At 53.3% G+C, this 21,845-nt stretch overlaps 2 protein-coding genes across 3 annotated transcripts; one reads left to right on the top strand and one right to left on the bottom strand.

The window, feature by feature from the left end:
- Positions 1-263: 263 nt before the first annotated feature.
- Positions 264-4,850, top strand: LOC147232652 (mucin-3A). The gene is made up of 8 exons (XM_086148936.1): positions 264-519; positions 716-840; positions 977-1,041; positions 1,129-1,331; positions 1,419-1,584; positions 1,671-1,838; positions 2,306-2,376; positions 2,527-4,850. The coding sequence occupies exons 1-8, from the start codon at positions 264-266 to the stop codon at positions 2,565-2,567; spliced, it is 1,095 nt and encodes a 364-aa protein (XP_086005062.1). The 3' UTR covers positions 2,568-4,850.
- A 3,535-nt stretch (positions 4,851-8,385) lies between these two features.
- Positions 8,386-11,881, bottom strand: errfi1a (ERBB receptor feedback inhibitor 1a). Of its 2 annotated transcripts, none has more exons than XM_086149621.1 (4): positions 11,823-11,881; positions 9,580-9,826; positions 9,413-9,495; positions 8,386-9,332 (listed from the first exon to the last, which is right to left on the bottom strand). In XM_086149621.1, exons 1-4 carry the CDS (start codon positions 11,875-11,877, stop codon positions 8,401-8,403), a joined length of 1,317 nt encoding a protein of 438 aa, XP_086005747.1. In that variant the 5' UTR covers positions 11,878-11,881; the 3' UTR covers positions 8,386-8,400. The 2 variants fall into 2 exon arrangements, with proteins under 2 accessions (XP_086005747.1, XP_086005748.1); XM_086149622.1 differs by lacking the exon at positions 11,823-11,881 and adding an exon at positions 11,311-11,483.
- Between the last annotated feature and the right edge of the window lie 9,964 nt (positions 11,882-21,845).

Raw genomic sequence — 21,845 nt, 5'->3', positions numbered from 1 at the left:
CGCCTACTTCCCAAATGCCAACGTCAAGAGAAACAACATCAACAGAACGATCTACTCTAAAGACCACCCAGGAAACTTCCCAAGTTACCTCAGCAAGTACCTCCCTTCCAGTGACCCCTCATTCGACAACACCAGAAAAACAAACCAGTGGCAAAACATCGTCAAACACAAAGCCAACAACTCCTCTAGGAACCTCAACCAAACTTCCTATGGTTACTTCTTCAAGTACACCTTTGTCCAGTCATTCGTCGCAAACTTCTCAAATGACAACGTCAGCAAAAACAACATCAATTGAACCATCGACTTTCAAGACTACACATGAAGCGTTGACAACAAAAAAGCCAACAACTACTGCGAGTACAGCTCTAACCACTCTTCACTGTACGGACGAGGACTGTAACTGTGTCTTAGGAACGTGTGAGTTCAATGAGACTCTTGGCAAATGTCATTGTGTTTGTCAAGAATCAACCTTTGGTGATGAGTGCATATTTGGCATCAACAATACTGCTCCTGAAATTGGTAAGTTTTCATCTGGATTTGTTTGTCTTATTTCTCACTCAATTTCATTCTTACCAAGAAAAGAATAGTTTGTTTCCAACCTCCCTGAGGGTTTTTTGGGAAATCTATCCACACACTTTCCCCTCAGTGTCAACTGCTTAATAGTACCACAGCAATGTAAATCAAATATCAACATTAAAAGTTCTCCTTTTTTCAGATCCTGGAGCACATCTCTCTCGAGAAGTAAATATCACCCTGAAAATCAACGTCACCTTTCACGACGCCTATCACAATTTAAGCTCACCTCTGTCTCAGAACTTCATGAACAAGTTAATAACGCAGGTAATTTTTTTTGTCTAATGTTGCCCATTGGATTGCTTCTAAAGAATGGAGACTGTACTCACACTGTGAGCTTGTTCTCTGTCTCTCCACTCAATCATTGTTCACTGAGCAACAATTCCTATGCTCTTATGTGCAGCTCAAGGTTCTGTGTGAAGAAGCGTCTCCCTTGGCCTTTAACAAAGTACAAGTCAAAAGCATAACGTAGGTGCTCTCATGCAATCGTTACCTTTCGTCGGTATGCAAATGGTTTGGTTATTTGTTGATGGAACCCTGATTTTCCCGCCTCAGATCGGGGTGTGTCGTCGCACTGAGCGCTGCCGACTACCTCTACTTGAACAATGAGACCGAAATCCAGTTTGTCAATACCCAGCTGCAGACGACCTTGCGCGGGATCTTAAACAGAAACAGCAGCATCCAGCAGATTTCTCAGGCGTTCGGAAACACGAGCGTGCAGCTCAGAGACGTCGACGCCCAGCCGCCCAGGATCCACAGTGGGTCCTCTTCACATGGAACTTCACAATTCATGTTTTGACATCTCTTTTCATAAAATAATAACCTTTTTTCTTTCCACCGTTCAGATATCACAGACCTGAAACCTTTTATTAACTGCAGCAAGTTCAGTAATTACACTGCTGAGATCATTGACGGGCAGTGGGTGTGTATCGGACCATGTAAAAGGAACCTTAATTACTGTAATGGACACGGCCAATGTCTCAACCAAATTATGGTCGGAGCCATTTGTCGGTGAGACACATCTTCAGCTTGTGTGTTCATCTCCGGGTCGTTGTTCTCAAGAAAACCTCCTCACGCCGAGTGGCTCTTTGGCACAGGTGCTTCTCATCCAGCCTGGAGGAGTTCTACGGCCCGCGTTGCGAATTCTACCGACGGGGCCCGGGGTTCTACGGGGCGCTGTTCGGATCGCTGGCGGTGGTGCTGCTGCTGCTCATCATCATCGTAACCACTTTCGTCCTGGTCAGAAAAAAGCGTTCTGGCATTTGGTGAGTCCTGATGAGGAAATACTGACGATTTCCTAGGGTTTAAAGTACTTCTTGAAAAGACAGAACAGAAAAAGATAAGCATAATAGGGACATTATTGAACCTGCAAGTTGAAAAAGTGCAGACTGCAATGTAAACAGTCAAGTGCAGCTACAAGCGTGCTAATTCAGCTGAGCAAACAGTTAAGTGCAGTGCTGGGTGTGCTGAACGAAAGTGCAATTTGAGGGACAAACAAGGGGGCATCCGTCCCATCCGAGGTGGAGGAGTGGGGGGGGTGGGAGTCGGCCGCAGAGCCATATTGTGCACAACACCGGCCAGTTTGTTTTTCAGGCGTATCTGAAAAGCTCAACACCCATTGTGGAAAGCAAGTGACCTTTAGACTCTGTTCTGAGGGAACAATGCCAAGTCACCCACTCACACACAAACCCGGTCTCTCCAGGATTTTTTACGTGAACTGTGTGTATTTTAGGGAAAGGACCGACTCCTATGGCAGAAGACTCTCTGCTTTCGATGAGGACTTCTTCGACTTCTCTGAAGCCGGTACGTCGATCCTCTTTGCTGAGATTCTTTTCATCCGTCCACCTACCTTCTACCGCTTATCTTGCACTTAGGGTTGCAGGGGGTGCTGGAGGCAGGGGGCACCCTGGACTGGTCATCATTATTCATCATTTTGGTTTCATTTCTCCTCAGGAAGCCACAACTTGGGATTCGCATCTTCTCAAGCATCATAAGGGAGTTTGATTTCCGGCACGCTTCTGTTTTGTGTTTCTGTAAGAGTGCTCCACGCCTTCTCCGAGATTCCAGCCTGAGCACTGATCTTCATTCATAAGCACAGATTTAAATTTCATCGCCACAGGATTTTACCTCCAATCACACTGGATTCAGATCAAGCCCACAATAACTCCTACTTCTGCTGGTCTCTGGCTCTATTCATTCGTTCGTTCCTGATCTTCTGCATACCACTTGAACTGCAGTCAGGGTCCATCACAGGGCCACTTGTAGAGACATCCAACCATTCACCCTCTCATTCACACGTCTGGACAATGTAGGGTCTCCAATGAACCTCCTCCATGTGGTTAGGCTGTGGGAGGAACCCCACGCAGACATGAGGGACAACATGAAGACTCCACACGGAAAGGAACCCATTTGAGAGTCCAACCAGGAACCTTCTCGCTGTGAGCTGGAAACCCCAGCCACTATGTCTTTATCTAATTCATAACCAATGTTCCTTTTAATTTGTTATATGTCTGGGCATACAGACAACCTCGCTGGACCTCTGTGAGCAACATTAGATGTGTGCGCTGTGGCCACACATCAGTATCACACCTTGGATCATAGCTTCCATTTAGTCCATATTTTTGCAACAGAAAACTCGCTTCCTACTTTAGCTTCGCTGCAGAGCAGACGTTTCAAGAAAAAGAAAAAAATCTCACCCAGTTTCACCGCTTGTTCTTCTGTTAGCACGTACTCCCACAGCCATTCCAACTTGAAAGAACCGCATTTCTTTTTTTCCTTCGGTTTGACGAGTGGACGTATCACATTCACTGCTCGTTTCGCCATTTTAAGCGGTTAGCATGTTAGCATTAGCGTCACTTAGCGCAGCCACACTGTTGTTATTGTTGTGTATGGGCAGAGCACGTGCGCAAGTACTGTCAATGCCGTGATTGGCTGCGTTGCATCGTATCTTATGATTGGCTGGACACCTGTCACTCAATGAGTTACACGGCAAAATGATATAGAATTTTTTTTTTACATATATCTAAATCTAAATACATAAATCTGGTTTATACATATTCTATATATATTTTGTTTATTCTATATATATTCTAAATATTTATATATTTATATATATAAACCGAGAGTGTGCGAGCAGTGCGCAATTGCGCAGCTTAGAGGGAAAATTGTTCATAAATGAATTAAAATATACTTTACGCGCTTTATCTTGAAAACATTGTCGGAATTAATTTTGTTATTGTGGTGTGGCGACACCTCAGAGTAGAAAAAGTATGTTTGTTATTTATTGTATGTGAACAAGCAAAGTTGTTGTAATTACAATGCAGAGCATTTATATTTATCTCACTGAGTATTTGTGTGTGTTAAACTGACCTCTATTCACTTGGCATTTGGGAAAGGACTGAGTAATATTTTCATTTCAAAAATGTTCATGAAACTTTTCCCCAAAGAAAGTAATGGGTATTTTATAAACAGAATGTCTGGAGCACTAGAGTACTTCTGGCACGCTAACTGCAGAAGCATCTTTGTACTTTTGAGCGACAGCCGATACTTTGTCGTGAATCAGAAGAGCCGGCTCCCAGTTCTTTTCTTTCCCCTGCTTCGCTCTTGCAGCGCTCATCCTCAGCTCTGCTCACGGCAGAACTTTGTTTTGATCGGCCAATGTGGCGGCCACGGAGCCAATCACATTGTTAAGATACAGAATCGTACCATTACGAGAAAACAGAGAGGGGGCAAAGACTGCGAGCTGGCTGCAGGTTTAAGATATTGGTGACGACAAAGCAGAGGGCCTTCCCTGCCAAATGAAAACAACTTTGAGAGCAGGTTCCACCACAGACCTGCAGAGACATATCAGAACCATCAGTCCTACAGTGCAGTTATGGGAGAGAGGCCCCTCATCCAACCAGAAGAGGACCTAATGGGCCTGGCAGGCCAAGGCCACAGTCTCTCCACGCTGGGTGAAGGTGATGGAGGGGAGATTATTGTGCACCGTGGCAACATCTGTTCCCTATGAGAGAATCTCTTCAAAAACAGGGCGGATCTTCACGGAGAGAATCAGCCAACGCATCTGACTGCCAATCTGCACTGAGGTCACTAATTCTGTTTGCATGAGTTTGGTTCGGGCTCTGTTCTGCGGATTTTTTTTTTTTTTGCAGTTTGTTTGTTAATTTGTGCAATAAAAGTGTGATTGAAATATCAAACAAAATTAAGAGTGGTTTTGTAACAGAATAAAATGAGACAATTATAAGGCTTCTCAAAAAAAAAAAAAAAAAACACTGAACAAAAAAGAGGTTGTAACACACAAAAAGATTCATTTCTGTGAAGTTAAGGTAAACAATAGAGTGACAAAAGATCCTAAATTAAGAGCTGTTTGGGAGCCGAAAGAGCCCAACTTCCCATCTCTCCAGTGCACACCGGGTTACTGGCACGGAATCACAATGCTTTTTGGCCACTAGATGGCAGTCTAGTGCTGTTAATCCACTAAGCGAGAATTCCCCAAGTCAGGACGCACTAGAGAGTCTGTTGTGTTTGTGATGGGAAATTATTTGTCATTTCAATTCATAAAAAAAACCCTCGTATCTGATGGTGATTTGAAGCAGCATGCCCCCAACCACCAAACCACTTGGGGCTATCTGCCTTGTCCAAGCGCACACACACACACACACACACCCACACAGCCTCACCTGGGGGGAAACGATATTCTCTATATGGTCACCCAGAGCCGGGTAAACTTTAACCAGCTGTACTTCAGCCCGGGTTAAACATTGACCAGCCCTCCAGTGGAGACAAGGAGAGAACGTCAACACTCAGCATTGTGTCGAAGCAGGCGCCCATCACAATAAACGTGTGCTCATTTACTGACTAGCGGTGATTAGGCAGTACTGTGGTAGTACCGCGCAAAACATGCAAACCTTGACAGTACCTGCACTCCGAAGCCCCCTCAGGCAAGAGCGGGATGGCACGCTTCCCTTTTTCCTGTATTCGGACAACAGATGTGTTACTCGGGTACAGAACCTTAAGGGGACATCTAATCAACGTTTTCTAAGATTTGTTTTTCTGCATCACTTTCGTAGTTTTTTACACATGCACACACACAGACATACAGGAAAACCAAGAGTTGTGAATTGAACCCGTGCAGGAGGAGTCAGAGGTGCCTTGCTCACTGGCTCTTACCTGCAGTCACCGTAGAATCAGCCGGGCGAGACTTTCCTGACGGTGCAGCTTCCTCCCGCCAGACCTGCGGCACAGACGTGACACTGGTGTGAGAAGAGGAGCGGGACCTTCTGATCTGTCACCCATATCATTATCCTGACGTGAGGCAGCATCTAGAATCAATAACAGTCCCCCTTCACCTTCCTCAAATCGGTTTCAGAGAATCATCCCCAGATCACTCAGGGCAATAGCGTGTAAAAGGCTAAATGTAATATCGTCATGACCTGAGGCTTCCGTATCTGGCAGCCGATCGGGGTTTTGGAGGCCCCGAACCCATCTATGGCTTCGAGAAGGTGCGGAATGCATCTCATCTCACGCAACTGGACGGCTTTTGTCGTGGGTCGCCACGGTCGCCAACTCATCCGTTGCCTGGCTGCTCTCCTGCAGGACTTCCAAGTTCCAGGACACAGTTTACGTGACGGCACCAACCAATGACGTGCGGTGACGTCTCTTCCTCATATTTGAACGGTAAATGTGAATTTTTTTTTAGGGATTTAAAAAAAAAACAACTAAAAATGGTGAAGCTACATGGAAAATAACTTTATAGTACAAATGACTGAATAAACATAACCATTTATTTTTTCATTTTGCATTTTTTTCTTTCCGTGATGACAGGTGAGGCCCGGCCTCCCAGGCCTCGACTGACTGAACGTCACTGCCACCAACCTGCATGTGGTGAGCGATTTTGAAAAACGTGACCGCCGTCGCCGCCGCCGCGGGGTACCACGCTGGCCGTCGAACATGCGGAATCACAACCAGGAAGCCGGCGCGCCATGCAGCTGTCAGTCAAGCGGCCTTGGCCTCTCTGGATGGAGGCCAGTCAAAGAGGCACAGCATGAGGGCGTGTGGGTGGGAAAACAGGCCGAGCAGCCGAGGATCCAGCAGAGTCAAGGAACGGCAGGAGCACAATCATAAATAAGTCACTTTATTTTGCTTTTTTAGATGCTTTCCAACTACTTATAACAAAAAGGAATAGTTAAATACTGTACACAGCAGACGTCTTCACCGCACCAAAGACGATACTTGGATACACTTCTCTCTCTCTCTCTTTCGCTCGCTCTCTCTCTCTCTCTTTTTTTTTTTATTTCTTTACTGATAAGACGTATGAACAACTTCAGCTTAAATAGTTCTCAGTGTAGGATGTAAACATTTTCTTCCCGCACCCCGACATTGCGTTTGCGAGGTTGTGTGATCGCGAGGGGGAAAGTTAGACTTCAATGACCATTTTGACCTTAGCGGTTTTCCCCGGACCGGACGCCGAGGCTGACTTCAGTACATGTGCTACATCGGCGACCCCCCCGATCCCGGCGCCGCTCCAAATGGACTACAACAACAACAACATTCATACGTTTCCTTCGGCCGCCAGCAGCCAAAGTCTCTCAGGCCACACCCACTGCAATCATGTAAGGCAGGAATGCATGTGCAAAACAGGAAAGTCTGTGTCACGCAGGTGAGCCCTGCACCGTCCGTGATCCGCCTGCATCCACGCCCGACGACCTGCGCCGCCACCGGCCCGGGCCGAACCCCCTTCCCTCTCAGACCTCCGGAGCGGGCCGTGCATAGAACTGGAAAATAATTGGAAAAAAAAAAAAGCCCCCCCCCCCCCCCCCCCACTGGATCTAAATTTTTTTGCCGTGGAAATGAAGTATTTCTCTGAATAAGGACGAAAGAGCTCAGGCCAAAACAAGCTCCTCCTCCTCCTCCTCGTCAACGTCCAATCAGTGTGAAGAGCCGCAGAGTCACCTCTGAGGTCGGCTTTGGCGCTCCAGCAAGTTCCGCCATTTTTACTTCTTCTAAAAGCAAAAAAAAAAAAAAAAAAAAAAAAAAAAGGCGAGCACGTCCTTTTACGTGCACGCAAACGCACTGGCCCTCGCCGATTCACTCGTTCACAGACGATATAAGCTGCACTGGACATTCCAATGGAAACATGTTTTAGCTACCAGTACTGCACCAGCGCCGGGTACAGAAAGTTCTGACACGCCAGTGTATGTTCCCGCCACGGCGGCGTAAGACTGAACTTCACGGAAGCAGATGGGGCGGGAGATTTGAGGGGGGACGTCGGGGCGTCCCGTGTTAGCATCCTTCACTTAGCCCGAGCTCTAGCTAGCATTGGTGTTGAGACTCTGCGGTGTCTCATCCACGGTGTGTGACGCAGAAGCAGCAATGAAACCCCCCCCCCCCCCCCCCCTCCCTCCCCCAGGGTGAAACACCGAGGGCCGGAGACCCCCATGTAACATGACCCCCCCCCCCCCCCCGAAAAAAAAAAAAATTCATCTTTCGAATGTGAAGAAATTCATTATCCAAAATAGTTAAATCTCCCACTTTGAGATTCAATGAGTGTCCCGGGGGCCAGACCTCTTCCACCCTCACCAGTAACTGGATACACGTCACCCTGGGGGGGCAGGGGGAGGATTCCGGGGGGTAAAACCAAGCGGCGGTTTGAGAGATCCTTTCATCGACTGTTTCTCTCCATTTGCTCCTGAGACGGCTTGTCGGCCGGAGACGTTTTAAAACCAGATCCCAGGGGAGGAGGGGGCCCGAGGAGTCCGCTGTGTCCAGGGGTCCCCGGGCGGGTGGGTGGGGAGGGTCTGGCTCTCCACACCCAGGGCAGTTTCCTCTCTACACCAGGAGGTAATGTGTGCTGCTGACCTTCCTGCCGTTCTCCATGATGGGCAGGATGCAGGGGGAGCCCTCGCTGTTCTGCCTCCGTAAACAGCTGACGTAGTTGGGGTCCGGCGCGAAGCTTTGGGTCGCGGGCATCACGCCGTTGGCGTACGTGGGGAGGCTCTTGGGGCTCGGAGTCCGCGGGCTCCCCCTGCACAAGTGATCCCTCGGGGGCAGCTTCGGCGGCCTGTCCTCGTCACTGTAAGTCCCGGACGAGACCTCGACTGACCAGTGGCAGTGGTCCGTTGTCCTGACGGTCCGTGGGGGGACAGGGGGCGGCACCTCGTGCCTGTCCGTGCCGTGGGTGTGCCGTTTCTGGCAGGTGAGGCGCAGCAGCGAGGGTTTGTTGAAGGAGCCCGCGGGGCCCGAGTGCGAGCGGCGGACCCTCCTCTGTGCCCTGTCCTGCTGCCGCTGACAGACCGGCAGCAGCTCCGGTTGCTGCGCCTCCGGCGGCTCCGCCGCCCTGTGCTGTTGCCGCTGGACCTGCGGTGCCGAGGGCCCGTTGTTGTAAGCGGGGTTGATCTGCCCGCGGTCCCTGAAGCTCCTCCGGCCGGGGGCTCCGCACCGAAACGGGGAGGGTTTGGAGCACGGCTCCGGCACCAGGCAGCTGCTATCCGAGCTGCTGAAGAACTCAAGGTCGCTGTCCATGGACCCCTCGGACAAGGCGTCCACGGGCAGAGGGGGCGGGGGCAGCGGCTTGGAGGACCTGCCCGGGGTCTGCGGCGGGCTGCTGCACTCGTGAACCGACAGCCTCTGGAAGAAGGGCACCACCTGGTCGTCGTCGGCGGGACTCGGCGTGGAGGGCTCGGCGCTGCCGGACAGGGACAGGTTGGTGGGCCGGCACTTCTTGGGGGGCAACCTCTGCGTGCCGGGGCTGTGTTTATGTTCTGAAAAACGGGCAGCTCGGTTAGATCAACGCCTGCGCGCCAGTCAAATGGCGCAGGCTTCGGAAAAAGGGCGCACGTACTCTCGTAAGTGGGAGGGGGCGGCGCCTTCTGCTGGAGCCGCGAGCCGTATTCCGCATGCGCCACATCCATGCTGCAGTACTGGCTGGGGAGGAAAAATCAAATCGTCATCAGCGAGCGACCCTGAGGGAATAAACACCCCAAATCGGCGCCAGCGGCGGGCACTCACTTGAGCAGCGCTGGGCGGGGGCTCCAGGAGGATCCGGGTCCAGCCATGGCGTGACAGCAGCCGCCCCGCAGGAAGGGGTGTTCTACGGGAAAAGAGCTCTCCTGGGCAGTCAGGCCCACTGTGGACATAATCCTGGCACACCGGGGTCGCATCAGAGCTGGGAAACACTCTGATCGCTTGGCTGGCCCTACGCCCTCCTCCTCCTCCTCCTCTTCTTCTTCTTCTTCTCCTTCTTCTTCTGGTCGACCTGCAACACAGTTTGTTAGAGTTAGGACCAAAGAGGGATGACGGCAAGGAAAGAAGGCAAAACACTGCGTGGAGAGGACACCCGACGGCGTGCGATCACTCGCTGGACCTTCACGCAGCCCGGCGGATCCGTGACCTTCACCTTCGGGATGTTCGCTAAAGTTCTCCGCCTCCCGGCCGGCCGGACGGCCTGCTTTTCGCGCCACGGCTGCAATCCTCCTCCGCCTGAGCGTCGGAGGAAGGGGCTCCTCCTGTTACCAAAGATCCGCCTGATGTTGCAACAACTCCTCGTGTCGAATGACCTGAATGTTTGTGTCACGTCAAGTATGTGTCAGACCGCCGCCAACAATGCGCGCGGCAGATTGTGCAGGGGAGGACGCCCGCCGGCGGATTAATATTTCTAGGTTCAGAGATTCACTGCGGGCGGGATCTGATCTGATTCTACTGGATGAACCAGTTCAGGGTGTCACAACCCTGCTCGGGGCCGCCCGGGCCCGACCTCTGCAGGCTGAGATCCGTGCGCGGTGTCGACCGTGCACCCCTCCGCGGTGCACGGTCGACACCCCCGCAAGTGGCTCCTTGTCTCCTGCAGGGCCAAATGTACGTGCCCCCCCTGACAGCTGGGGCCACTAGCCAGGGTCCCTCGCCGGGGCCAGCGGCCAGGCCAGGCATGCAGCCCTCCCCCAACCACCACCACCGCCGCGCTCCCCGCGCCGCCGATTCGGTTCGGCCTGGAGCGGGAAGCAACATGATCCCCGATAATGAACCCCCTGGGGCCCCCGCGCTTCCTCCGCAACAGGTGCAAAGACAGTACATCCGGGCACTTAGCTGCGGGATCGTTTACAGCCGGCGGGATTAGACCAATGATGTGCAGTCATGCGGAGCGCGAACCCCCCCGGAGGAATTTGTCAATTCAGGTCGCTTCCGCCGGACCCCCGCCAGGTGGACTCTCCCCCCCCCCCTCCGGCGGTGGCGTGAGAAAACAACAGACCCAGAAAAAGCGTCCAGCTCGTCGCTGATTGGCCAGAAGGACGCGGGTCCTCGGGTTCACGCCCCGTTCACGCACCCCTGCAGCGGTTTCCGAGCAACCATACCCGCTTTACCTGTGCGGCAGGACGCACGCACATTGCCTCACCTTACCGGATCCGGACAGTCACGGATAAAATCCCCGCGGAGGCGGAGGCGGCGGGAGGGGGGGGGTGACTCACGCCACCTCACGCATTCAGGCGCGCAACCGCGGACGGGGATGCGCAACCCTCCGATCGAGTCCCCTTTAGTCCTATGATCGCGTTAGTAAATAACAAACTGCTCGTCCACGGCTGGCGTGAGTGAGCGTGGGTTAAGACGGGCGTGTTTGTTTGTGTCCTGCCCCCCCCACACACACACACACACACACACACCCATCCACGGATCACGGTCTGCACCGCAGGGAGCTTCCGGTACCGGTACCGACACCGACTTCCCCCGTGGGTCCCTTACACTCACCGTGGTAGCCCCCGCGTCGCCGCTCCACGGGACCCCACGGCCACGACTCCTCCGTGGCAGAGTAGACGAAATATGAAATCGTTTGTCGTGAAGGCTCCGGTCCGGTTCGCGGCGGGAGGGAGAGCTTCACGTCGGCCGGGAGGACGCGACGCTCCCGGAGCAGCTCAGCGTCGTCGGCGAGGGCGAAGTGCGTGATAGGCTGCGGGACAGAGGGACGGCGCGGATAAAGAGCCGCGCCCCGCCCACCCCCCCGCACCCCCCGCACAGAGGCCTTAAAGGAGCAGCTTTACATTCCCGCGTGCGTGAGGATGGCAACTCGCGAGCACGGGGGGAGGGGGGGGGGGATACCTGTTTGGTCCTGACAACTTTTCCTATCATTCAAACCAGGACATGAAAACTTATCATCTTCCTGCCCCTTTAGTCTTCAGGAACCCACGGGGTGCGGGGGTTGCGGGTGGGGGGGGGGGTGAATCTCTGGTGCTGATAACAAAGACACACACACAAAAACACACCCTTATCTGCTGCAGGGTGTGCAGACGGAGCTCTGATTTCCGGCTGCAGGTTCATTAGATAGGCTCCTGGTTCTGCTCCATTTTCTATTCCTGGGTCTGGTTCTCCATCTGGTCTTGTCTCTGGTCCTGGTCCTCTGTGCAGTCCAGTTTCTGGTTCTGTCAATGGTCTTGTCTGGTCCAGTGGGTGGTTGTCCTCCCCGCTCCCAGTGTTGTATTAACTGCGTGGCCTCAAACCCAAAGCAGGTCAAAGGCCTCGGCAGCGGTGGCGTGCAGGCTAACCAAACACACCGCACAAAGGCTGCTCGACAATCTGCCGCGCTGAATCAATAGCAGAGGAGAGCTGAGGTGTGTGTGTGTGTGTGTGTGTGTGTGTGTGTGTAGAACAGTTTGTTCCCGTGTTCGGACGTCCCTCAGCTCCATCTCTACCCCCACACCTTAACCCAGATAGTTAAATCCGTGGAGGACCTGCAGCACACCTGAGAGCTTCTCCCCTCCAACAGGGGTGCACATTCTACACCCCCCACCCACCACACACACACACACACACACACACACACACCAATTAAATAAATACAAGTCAAACGCGTCCCAGCTCCTCCAAGTGTGACAAAGTGTTGTTGAGCAAGACACCGAACCCCTCACTGCTCCCCTGGCGCTGATGGACGGCAGCTAAAGGTTCATCCATGACGGGTTAATTGCAGAGAACGAATTTCCCCACGAGGGATTAATGAAGGATAAATTATTATTAAGCCAGTTTTGGATGAGAAGCCCGGCCTCCACACCCCACCAACCCCCCCATGAATAAATGGGAACTGTGATGTCATGAAAGACAGGAAGTTCGTAATACATTTGCTGAGAAATGGCCAAAAAAACAAAACAAAAGAGAAACTAAACTATCGGCGGAGATATTGTTCTCCAGATCAATCCGGGTGACGTTCCTCCTCCTCCTCCTCCACCTCCTCCTCGTGACTCATCCGCCCTCACACGGAAATCTGCTCGGTTCATTTGAAATTCTTCAGAATCTGGGGGGGGGGTCCACCGCTATCATCAGCCTCATCAGTTACTCACGGTCGGAGCCGGGTTGGAGGCCGAAGCCCCGCCCCTCGCTTTGCCGTGGGTGGAGTGGACGATCTCTGTCACCGGTGCTTTTGTGACCCTATAAATCAACGGTCCGGAAACTGACCACGACCATTAATCTCGAGGCGTCTGAGATGTTTCCTCAGGATGTTTCCACAGGGCTCCGGAGGCTGAACAGGAAGTCTGATGGTTGCGGATGGAGGTATGATGGGCGAGTGGTGTGGGGGTGTTAGACAGCAAGCATCTTCATTAAGGCTTCGGAACATCAATCTAAACTCCCGAGCCTTGATTTGGGGTGAATTCAAACCTGGAATTGTCTCCTAGAACCTTCAGCTGTCCCTTGGGTGCCAGCAGAGCCCCTCAGGGCGCTGCACCAGGGAAGAGCTTTCACCTCATCTTTAACGCCATTGCTTCTAGTCTTTGTCCTCCACCAACTGTCACGAGCACGACGACAGCCAACGAACCGGACGTGACCCGAGCCGTCATTTGGGTATTTGTTCAGGCATCGATTTGACCGGATGCTGAAAACCCCCGCCGGAATATTTATCTAACCTTCCGTCCCCGGGGGCGAGTGCCGGTTTCCGACCGCTTCAGAGCGCGGCGCCGCGCCAGCGGTGTGTCCCATGTGCCCGCCCGCCGGCGCAGCCGCGAGCATCGGCTGGCAGATCGCCGCCGGATCGAGGTTTTCGTCCGACGGGGCCCGCATACGCCTTGGCTCCTGCCCCGGAAACAAAACCCCAAAATCCCCGGGCGAAAGGCTGCCATCCCTCACCACAAATGTAAACATAGTCGTATTACGACAGCCGAGCTCCAGGCCGAGCCACGCCTCGCACATTAATCATTTCCTGCACCAGTTCAGTGGGTTTATTGGAAACAGAGTGACTGCGGAGCGGGTTGCATCACGTCGGTGTCTTCTATGTTTTTTTGTTGTTTTTTTTTTTTTTACAGCTAGAGGAGTGGGATGGGGAGTCATCGCCGCATCACGGCCCGACACCGATGGCGGCCTCAGGCAGAGGAGGAGGCGGCGTTACGGGGAGCATTTCCTGTGACTGAGGCTGAATCAAAGGTATATTAGTGGTGATGACTGAGTGACCAACAGGCTGGAATGAATGTTGATTGTGTTCACACACACACACACACACACACACACACATACGCTAATGACTGCCTGATGTCTGGGAGTTGTATGGCAGTAGCGCAGGTCGACCTGTGAGCGCCCAGGATAGACCCAGATGTTCCCAATACCGCTTCTTCTTCTTCTTCTTCTCCTCCTCTGCAACAAAGCGTTTTTTATTTCCCCCCCGCTTTTTTCTCCTGCGGTGTTATTGATTCCTGCCGGGCTCCGCAGGGACGTGCACGCCCCCCCACCCTGTAATATACTTCAAACCACCAGAACGGGAGTTCCTGGCCGGGGGCCGATGACTTTCCCAGCTTTTCCGGCGTCCCCTGATGTTGCCTGTGAAAAGTTCCCTTAATGTAGAAATCTATCAATCTTCAGTAAGAAGGAGCTTTTGGGGGGGGGGGGGGTCGTCCCCTGATTTCCTGGATAAACCCCTCCCGAGGGGACGTTCCCCCCCCACCCCGCACCTCCACCACACTGATAAAGTTTTCAGATGTTGATGAGATGTGCTTATTACAAGGCAGAGCGCTATAAATCACACAGGGGAGGTTTGCTTTGTGGGGACGTCAAAACACACCTGAGATGAAGGACAGAGTGGAGGCCCCGGGCTGAGCTACAGTCTGGGAGCTTAACAAGTCTCCCATTTGTGTGTGTGTGTGTGAGTGTGTGTGTGTGGGGGGGGGGGGGGGGGGGGGGGTCTGATGACTGAGCTTGAGTCACTCAACCCCGAACACTCGTCCTCTTTTTGTTCCATTCACGTACAGGATTAAGGGCCTCTGGTGGAGTCAGCCAGGCTACCTGATCCACACACACACACACACACACACACACACACACACACACACACATTAATTCTCCTGGACAGAAAACGATCCAGACTGCTGATTACTCAGCCCTCTAAATGACAGGCCGATGCTAATGAGCTCCCATTTTTCCATCTCCTAAAATGAGGTGGGCTGTGCGAGTGCATATATGTGATGTCCGGAGGCCATTTTTTTGGGGGGCGTTGGGACCTCGTGGACGTGCAGAGCTAAAACTGTTGGTCAATTGAAAGGATGGACAACCGTTCCACCAGGTCCACGGCGTCCCATTCAATATGTGACCTCAGAGGTTCTCAAAAAGAAGGTCTTCCTCTCCGTGTTCAGACCTTGTTCTCCTATAGGGGTTTCAGCGTCTCCGTGACGATGTCCCATGAAGCTGAAGACAAACCTCACCTGCTGGTTTGTGTCTATTTTGTTTAACAGCAAAAAAAAGCGAAAAACAGTCGACACACAAACATGCAGAGCTCTCCGTCATCTCAACCCTTTGCCTCTCGGCGATGAGGTCTCCTGTCTTTTGGAAGCTGGTCTCCTTCCTAGGTGTTCTCTATGTTCTCCATCTTCCTCCCCGCAGTCGACAGGTTCATTGAAGACTCGAAATTATATGTGTGGATGAGAGTGTCTGTGATTGACAGCTGACTACCCCAGGTTAAGCCCCGCCCCTCACCCCAGACACAGCTGTGATTGGCTCCAGACTCTCCCTCCGGGAATCCCGGGCAGGTTTTGAATTGATTTTATTTTCAAACAACCGCAAACATAAATGACCTCCTTTAGTGAATCAAAATTAGGAGGTCAGATTTGAGAGATGGAATCCCCGCCACGTCCTTGCGATTTCCATCCCTGCTTTTGGAGCCAAAGGGTTCTGAGCAGATCCTGCGCTCCAGCGCCTGGAGTCCAGCAGAGGAGAATTCCACGGCATGTCGGTGCGACCCCTGGGCAGACGGTGTGGGCACGGGGTGGAGGCCCGTGGGAAGATGTCAGCGTGACGCCGCCGTTCCCTGACAAGAACCAGACGGGACACCGGACACGTTGCCCGGGGCGACAGCCTACACACCAAGGGAGGAGCAGCTGTAACCGTGGGAACAACGGAAGTCTGGCCAACGCTTCCGGCGTCCGGCGACCCCACCCTTGAGTTTCTGCATGACGTCAGGACTTAGCATGCATCGGCGCAGAAGCAAACAATTTCCGTCTACTGCGATTTGGCGGCGGGGCTTATCGACCCACCCACCCAACCCACCAGTGAACCTACCACGGCGTGCATGTTGGAGAAATCACATCCCATCATGGGCGGAGTCCACAAAAGTGCTCAGGTGTTCTGCAGGTGCTCTCCCTGGAGATCCATGCAGAGGGAGGAGTGTGTGAACCTTCAACCTGAGAGGGGCTGCAGGTCCAGGCTGCACTCTCTTGCATAACAACACTCATGAACCTTATCAATATCTCCTCCTCGTCTTCAGGACGGCTTGAAAGGTGAGGGAAAGGAGAGCCACTTCCTGCCAAGGCTATCTGTTTACCGCACATGTCAGACCGAGATGAGGGCTGAAACACGAGGAACGTGGGCTGCGGCACGATCTCCTCTGCAGGTGTGTTACTCGTTCTTAACCCACATTGTCTATCAGTGTGTGTGTGTGTGTGCGTGAATGACAATGTTTTATGTGTCTCAGCACCTTGCCATCGCTTCTTCTTTACACCTCACCGTGTCCCCACTTGTTCCACGTTCAATCAGTTTTCCCTGCAACCAGCGATCTGATAACCCCCCCACACACACACACACACAAACACACACACGTGGTTGCTGAGATAAGGGTTTTGCTCTTACGACAGAGGGAGTAGCCTGTCTGGGTTCTCAAGTGGCGAAAAAAAAACATAATGCGCTGACCTCGGCTCCAGGGTTTTCCCTGATTGGGCAGTTTGAAATCTTCTTTAGCAACACAATCACATGATGAGTCACACGTGTGTGTGTGTGTGTGTGTGTGTGTGGTCACGATAAACCACAGGAGCCTGGCTGCGCTCCAGTCGTTGACGCCTGGACCGGACGCAGATTTCGAAGGGTCAATATGCGGTGGGAATATTCTGCGATCCGGGGTCCTCGCTGGCCCCCGAATCCCGGACGCCGCTTTTCCGAAAGCCTGGGAAACCCTGAAGCTGCCGCCTCCGTCCCTGTGGAAAGACACGGCTGGCGATTTAACTCCCACGAAAGGGCGGCCCTGAGGTCCTGGCGTCCCCCGCCCACTGGCTGTGTTTTTGTGTGGCCCCCTGTCACAGGCTCGTGTTTCGCGGAAAAAAAAAAAAAAAACATGTTTACTTGTTTTACCGGTCGCCATGGTGATAGCGGCCTTGCTCATCAGTCGCCCCTGGCGCACAGCATCGGGGACAGCGCCATGCCGAACGGCGGATCACACTAACTATGTGGAAAATAAATAAGTTCTATTTATAACCACCAACCCCCCCCCCCCCCACACACACACACACACACACACACACAGACCCAAACACACACACCCATCGCTTCATTTACGATGTTTTCTTTGCTAATGTTCGGCGTTGGGTGCAGGGTTACACCTCCAGGGCCGATGTCCCAACACGTAATCCAACCCCCCCGGGGGCAAAAGGCTAGGAGTCACTGCATGCAGCTGTGTGTGTGTATGTGTGTGTATGTGTGTGTGTGTGTGTGTGTTCCTGGAGGGACAGTGATGGGGGATGAAACCTGTCACCCAGGACAAGATAGGGGTGGAGGGGAGGAGGTTGTTTGTGGATGCACCGGGGGCAACGTGACAGTTGGAGGGGTAGCTTACCCTCGGCTGATGTCTTCACGGCCCCCCTGGCACCGGGCCGTCTGCCCCAGCCTGCTCGCCGTAGACGAGCAAACATAGAGGCGCGCCGCTGCAGGAAGATTTTTCTTTCGTGCCACCGTCGTCAAAAAGCGGAGCCGCGCTATCGGAAAATCAACGGGTTTGAAAAGAATGGCGGCGGAGGAGGAGGAGGCCTGCGGAACCTCCGTCATATAATCGTGGGGCAACACTGGAGGTTTGTCGTCGGCAACTGGTCCAACCTGATCTGTCACATGTGCGTTTGTCCTTTCATCGAGCGCTGAGGGTGGGGTTTCACCCCCCCCGGCCGCCGGCGGCGAGGAGCAGAAACGGGCTCTGATGGGGTGAAAACAGGTAGAGAAGCTGGAAGTAGAAGGCGGAGGTGTTTTTTCCCGACAGACCGACAGACCTTCGTCCAGGTGCGTAAGGAGAGCGCGGACGGAGATATCACCGACGGTGTCACGGCCAAAGGCTGAATGCCAGCCGGCCGCCGGCGTAGCCCTGCTGGACTTAATCTTCACCATCTCCCCCTCTACCTGCAGGGAGGAAAAACAGGTCAGCGCCTTGCGCAACCACCTGGCACCTGCATCCCCGGGCCTCTCGGGGCGCGGAAGCCATCGCGATTCCAAGGGGGGGTTTGTGCACGTGCGCTGCCGATCATGCATGTGAATGGCCGCTGCAGGCTGTTGTTTTCTTTCTTTTTTAAAAAAAAAATCCATAAATCAGCACGTTTGCATGCTTGACTGGAGAAACGGAGGACTTAGCACACACAAGCTGAACTGGAATAATGCCTGCGTGAGCATGTGTGTGTGTGTGTGTGTGTGTGTTCATGTGTGGTTTTTTTTTTTTTTTTTCTGAATCACAACAGGAACGATCCTCTTTATGCCATTTCAGCACAGAGATTCTCCCATTCCATGTCCACCTTCAGGAGAAAAAAAAAGAAAAAGGGTGAACGCAGGAAAGTCCGGATCTGCATGAACTCAGGAGACGGCGCCTGCCCCACCGCTGGTCATTTAGCATCCTATAAACCTCTAGACAAGGTTGCCATGCCAACGCCGCCGCCACCGCCGTCACCTGCGCCCTCCGTGCACATCGGCGGCTCTCCGTGCGGCGGGTTTACAAACACAGTCTGTCTACTGTTACCGGACACCCCGGCTATTCTGGCCTCCTCTTCCGATGCAAACCAGCCCCGCGTCCGGTCGCCATGTGTACGTCTGCCAGCCAAGGTCACCAGGTCACATTCCTCCAGCGCTCTGGCATTCGGCTGCAGGGTTCAAGTAGTGTGTGTGTGTGTGTGTGTGTGTGTGTGTGTGTGTGTGTGTGTTCTGCACTGGTGACAGATAGAGGTGTACACACACACACATACACACACTTCCAGAGTTTGTATTTGAAATATGGAGCTATAAAGGGACATGTTATACAGGAGTGTGATTAATGCGGCTGTGTCACACACACACACACACACGCACGCACACACACACACACGTGGGGGGCTGCCGGGAAACCGCCGCTCGCTGGAGGTCGTTCAGGGAACCTCCAGGATGGATTACAGAGGCTGGAGAGGTGTGAGTTGGAACCCGCCTGCCTGAGGGTTGTAGGTTCGAGTCCGGTCTGCGGAAGCATAAGGGTGCGATGGCTGGAACATCCAGAACCTTCAGGGTTTGACTCGTAGAAGGTTAACGGAGGTTCTGGAATCAGGGAAGGTGTCATTGGTTCAGCCCTTGGTTTTCTCGGTGTTCTCCTGCCCGGGTTACCATCATGTCCTCCTGCCTAGAGTTTCGGCGTCTATTCTCTCCATGTTGTCTGTGGAGGATCTCAGTCATCCAGGTCACTTCTTGTCAAAATCTTCTTATCGTAGCAACCGGACTTGATTTTCTTCCCTTGAAGATGTTTCACCTCTCATCCAGGAGGCTTCTGTACTCCTGCCTGGGTTCTCTCCAGGTTCCTCGTTTTCCTCCCACAGTCCAACGACAGCCGGCGGGTCCAGTGAAGACTGAATCATCTGTGGGTGTGAACGAGATGCTGGACTACGTGACGTCTGTGATTGACAGCCGACCCTTCCAGGTCAAACCCCGCCTCTCGCCCAATGGCAGCTGGGATAGGCTGCGGCCTCCCATCATCTCCAGACCTCCATGTGTGGCAGCATTCCTCGTCAGAAGAGGATCGCTCATGGGATATTTTAGATCGGTGCAGAACGAAATGTAGACAGTAAGTTCAGGAGAACTTCCTCCTCCTCATCATTCCCAACTAACTAAGACCAACTCTTCAGCCTGCAGCCCTTCAGGTGCTAAGAGGATCCCTGGTCTTCTTTTTTTGGGGTGGCGGGGGCGACCCCAGTTCTTAAGCGTCAGGTGCACGAGGGAGCATGCACACAAACACCCCCCCTCCCCAGTGGGAAAACACTCGCATTGGTTGGGGGGGTTCTGTGAAAACATAATTTCATCCGCAGATATCATCATGTCAGGAATCACTGATCGCTTATCAATGGGGGATTGGAATCGGACTGTGAATGGAGCCACTGAGGCAATCTGGAGTCTTCTCAACGTGGGGGGCGAGGGTGGGGAGGAGGGTGGGGGGATTGAAAAGGTTTGTTCTCTGAAAACAGAGATTGTTATTTTCGCCGCTGCAGAGTTTGGCCCCAAACCAAACAGGGGCAAAATCCATGGGCCGTGAACTTCCTCGGCTTCTGTTCCCTGAAATTCCAAGAGTCCTGCCGGAAATCCCACTGGACCCCCCCCCCCCGCCCGCCCGCCACCCCCGCCCCCCTCAGAAAAGGGTCGCAGAGTGTGAATAAGTCCACAGAGCAAACATGTCCGCGTCTGACAGACGGACTGACTCAGCGCCACATTCCAGTGGAGTCAACCATCCACTTTAAGTCCCGGCACAGGCAACCCTCTGCACGCGTGCACAGACGTGCGTGTGTATGTGTACACACACACACTCACATACGCAAGCCACCCGCTTGCTATGGTCCTCTTGTTGCCACACAGGTGTGCTGTGTTTATACCATCTCATTAACCATCCATTTTCCAACTGCCTCCAACTTCAGACCACCCCCCCACCCCCCAACCATCACCCCACGTCCCGCCGAGACGTCTGCATCTGACTCACGTCTTCATTTCTAACACTCTTCACCGCCCACCTAAGGCTTTTAAATGCTTCTTTGCTAACGTAAACACACCCTCGGGTGGGGGTGGGGGTAGGGGTGGAAGGGGTTCAATACCTCGGAGAATGTCTGAGCTTTCCGCTGCAGCCTCACGTCCTCACACACCCCCACCACCCTGGCGGGGGGGGGGGGGGTGTTGAGGGGGGGGGGCTCACCTCAGACAGAGGCCCTGCATTCACGTAAGAGGACAGTAGATCCCTGCAGCTGCCACGGGATGTCCGGATGCGGCGCTGCCAACCGCCTCCCCCTCCCCCCTCGACCCCCTTTGGACACAAGGGGCATTTGTGTGCGGGACATATAATCAATATTATTCCCGGATAAGGATTTAGACGCGGTGGTAGTCACGCCAGGTGAGTCACATATCCTCTCCAGGTGAGCCACAGGTGTGAGGGTAACAGTAATGGGCTGGCGTGCATCTTCACGGGACACAATGGGCAGGGGGTATTTGTAGAGGTGCAGCGTGAAGAGGATCGAATGAGACGCCATGACAGGATAATCCAGGACGAAATCTCACTCAAACACGGATCCAGGGTCAGATCCCGGTTCCGGCCCCGGGTTGCGGTCCTTGCCCCGTCAGCACGCGAGCCGCTTGACGGTGCCAATGACTGCCGCCGTCACCTGCCTGCGCCGGTGCAATGTGGATTTTCCTGTAGGGTCACTGCCGTGACGCAAAACGCCGCTGCGCAGGAACTGAGTCATCCAGCTGGGCGAGGAGAGCTGCTCCTCCAGGGGCCGGCCGGACGCAGCTCCGCCCGGGAAAGCCGCTGGCTCTGGTTCACAGGCCTCTGGTTCGCAAGCTTCTGGCCCGAGGGATCCGTCCCCCATTCGGTCATTCGCCGGACGGTAACCACAGAGAAGAACCCAGGAGAGCGTCGAGTGTCAAGGAGCTTTCCTCCTTGAAACTCCCCTCCATCACAGGGCTCCATCCTCAGAGGAGTCCAGAAGAAGAAGATGAGTGAAGCGGAGCTGAACTCCCCTCCGATGTCTCCTGCCGTCTGTCTTTCCCTATCACCAACTCAACCACCCGATCCAACC

This window comes from Fistularia commersonii, chromosome 7 (assembly GCF_037954325.1).
Source record: "Fistularia commersonii isolate RoL2024-O1a breed Wild chromosome 7, RoL_Fcom_v1.0, whole genome shotgun sequence".
In the NCBI taxonomy this organism is placed as follows: domain Eukaryota; kingdom Metazoa; phylum Chordata; class Actinopteri; order Syngnathiformes; family Fistulariidae; genus Fistularia; species Fistularia commersonii.
Note: the sequence above shows the minus strand (reverse complement) of the source record. Positions and strands in the feature narration are given on the sequence as shown.

Bases quoted from the DNA above. Each gene is read 5' to 3' on its own strand.
- LOC147232652 (XM_086148936.1), top strand. From the start codon at position 264: ATGACAACGTCAGCAAAAACAACATCAATTGAACCATCGACTTTCAAG. The intron at 520-715 runs GTAAGTTTTCAT...TCCTTTTTTCAG, and splicing joins CAATACTGCTCCTGAAATTG to ATCCTGGAGCACATCTCTCT. The intron at 1,839-2,305 runs GTGAGTCCTGAT...TGTGTATTTTAG, and splicing joins AAAAAGCGTTCTGGCATTTG to GGAAAGGACCGACTCCTATG.
- errfi1a (XM_086149621.1), bottom strand. From the start codon at position 11,877: ATGAACCTGCAGCCGGAAATCAGAGCTCCGTCTGCACACCCTGCAGCA. The intron at 9,496-9,579 runs GTGAGTGCCCGC...TTTCCTCCCCAG, and splicing joins CCCCGCCCAGCGCTGCTCAA to CCAGTACTGCAGCATGGATG. The intron at 9,333-9,412 runs GTACGTGCGCCC...CCCGTTTTTCAG, and splicing joins GCCCCCTCCCACTTACGAGA to AACATAAACACAGCCCCGGC.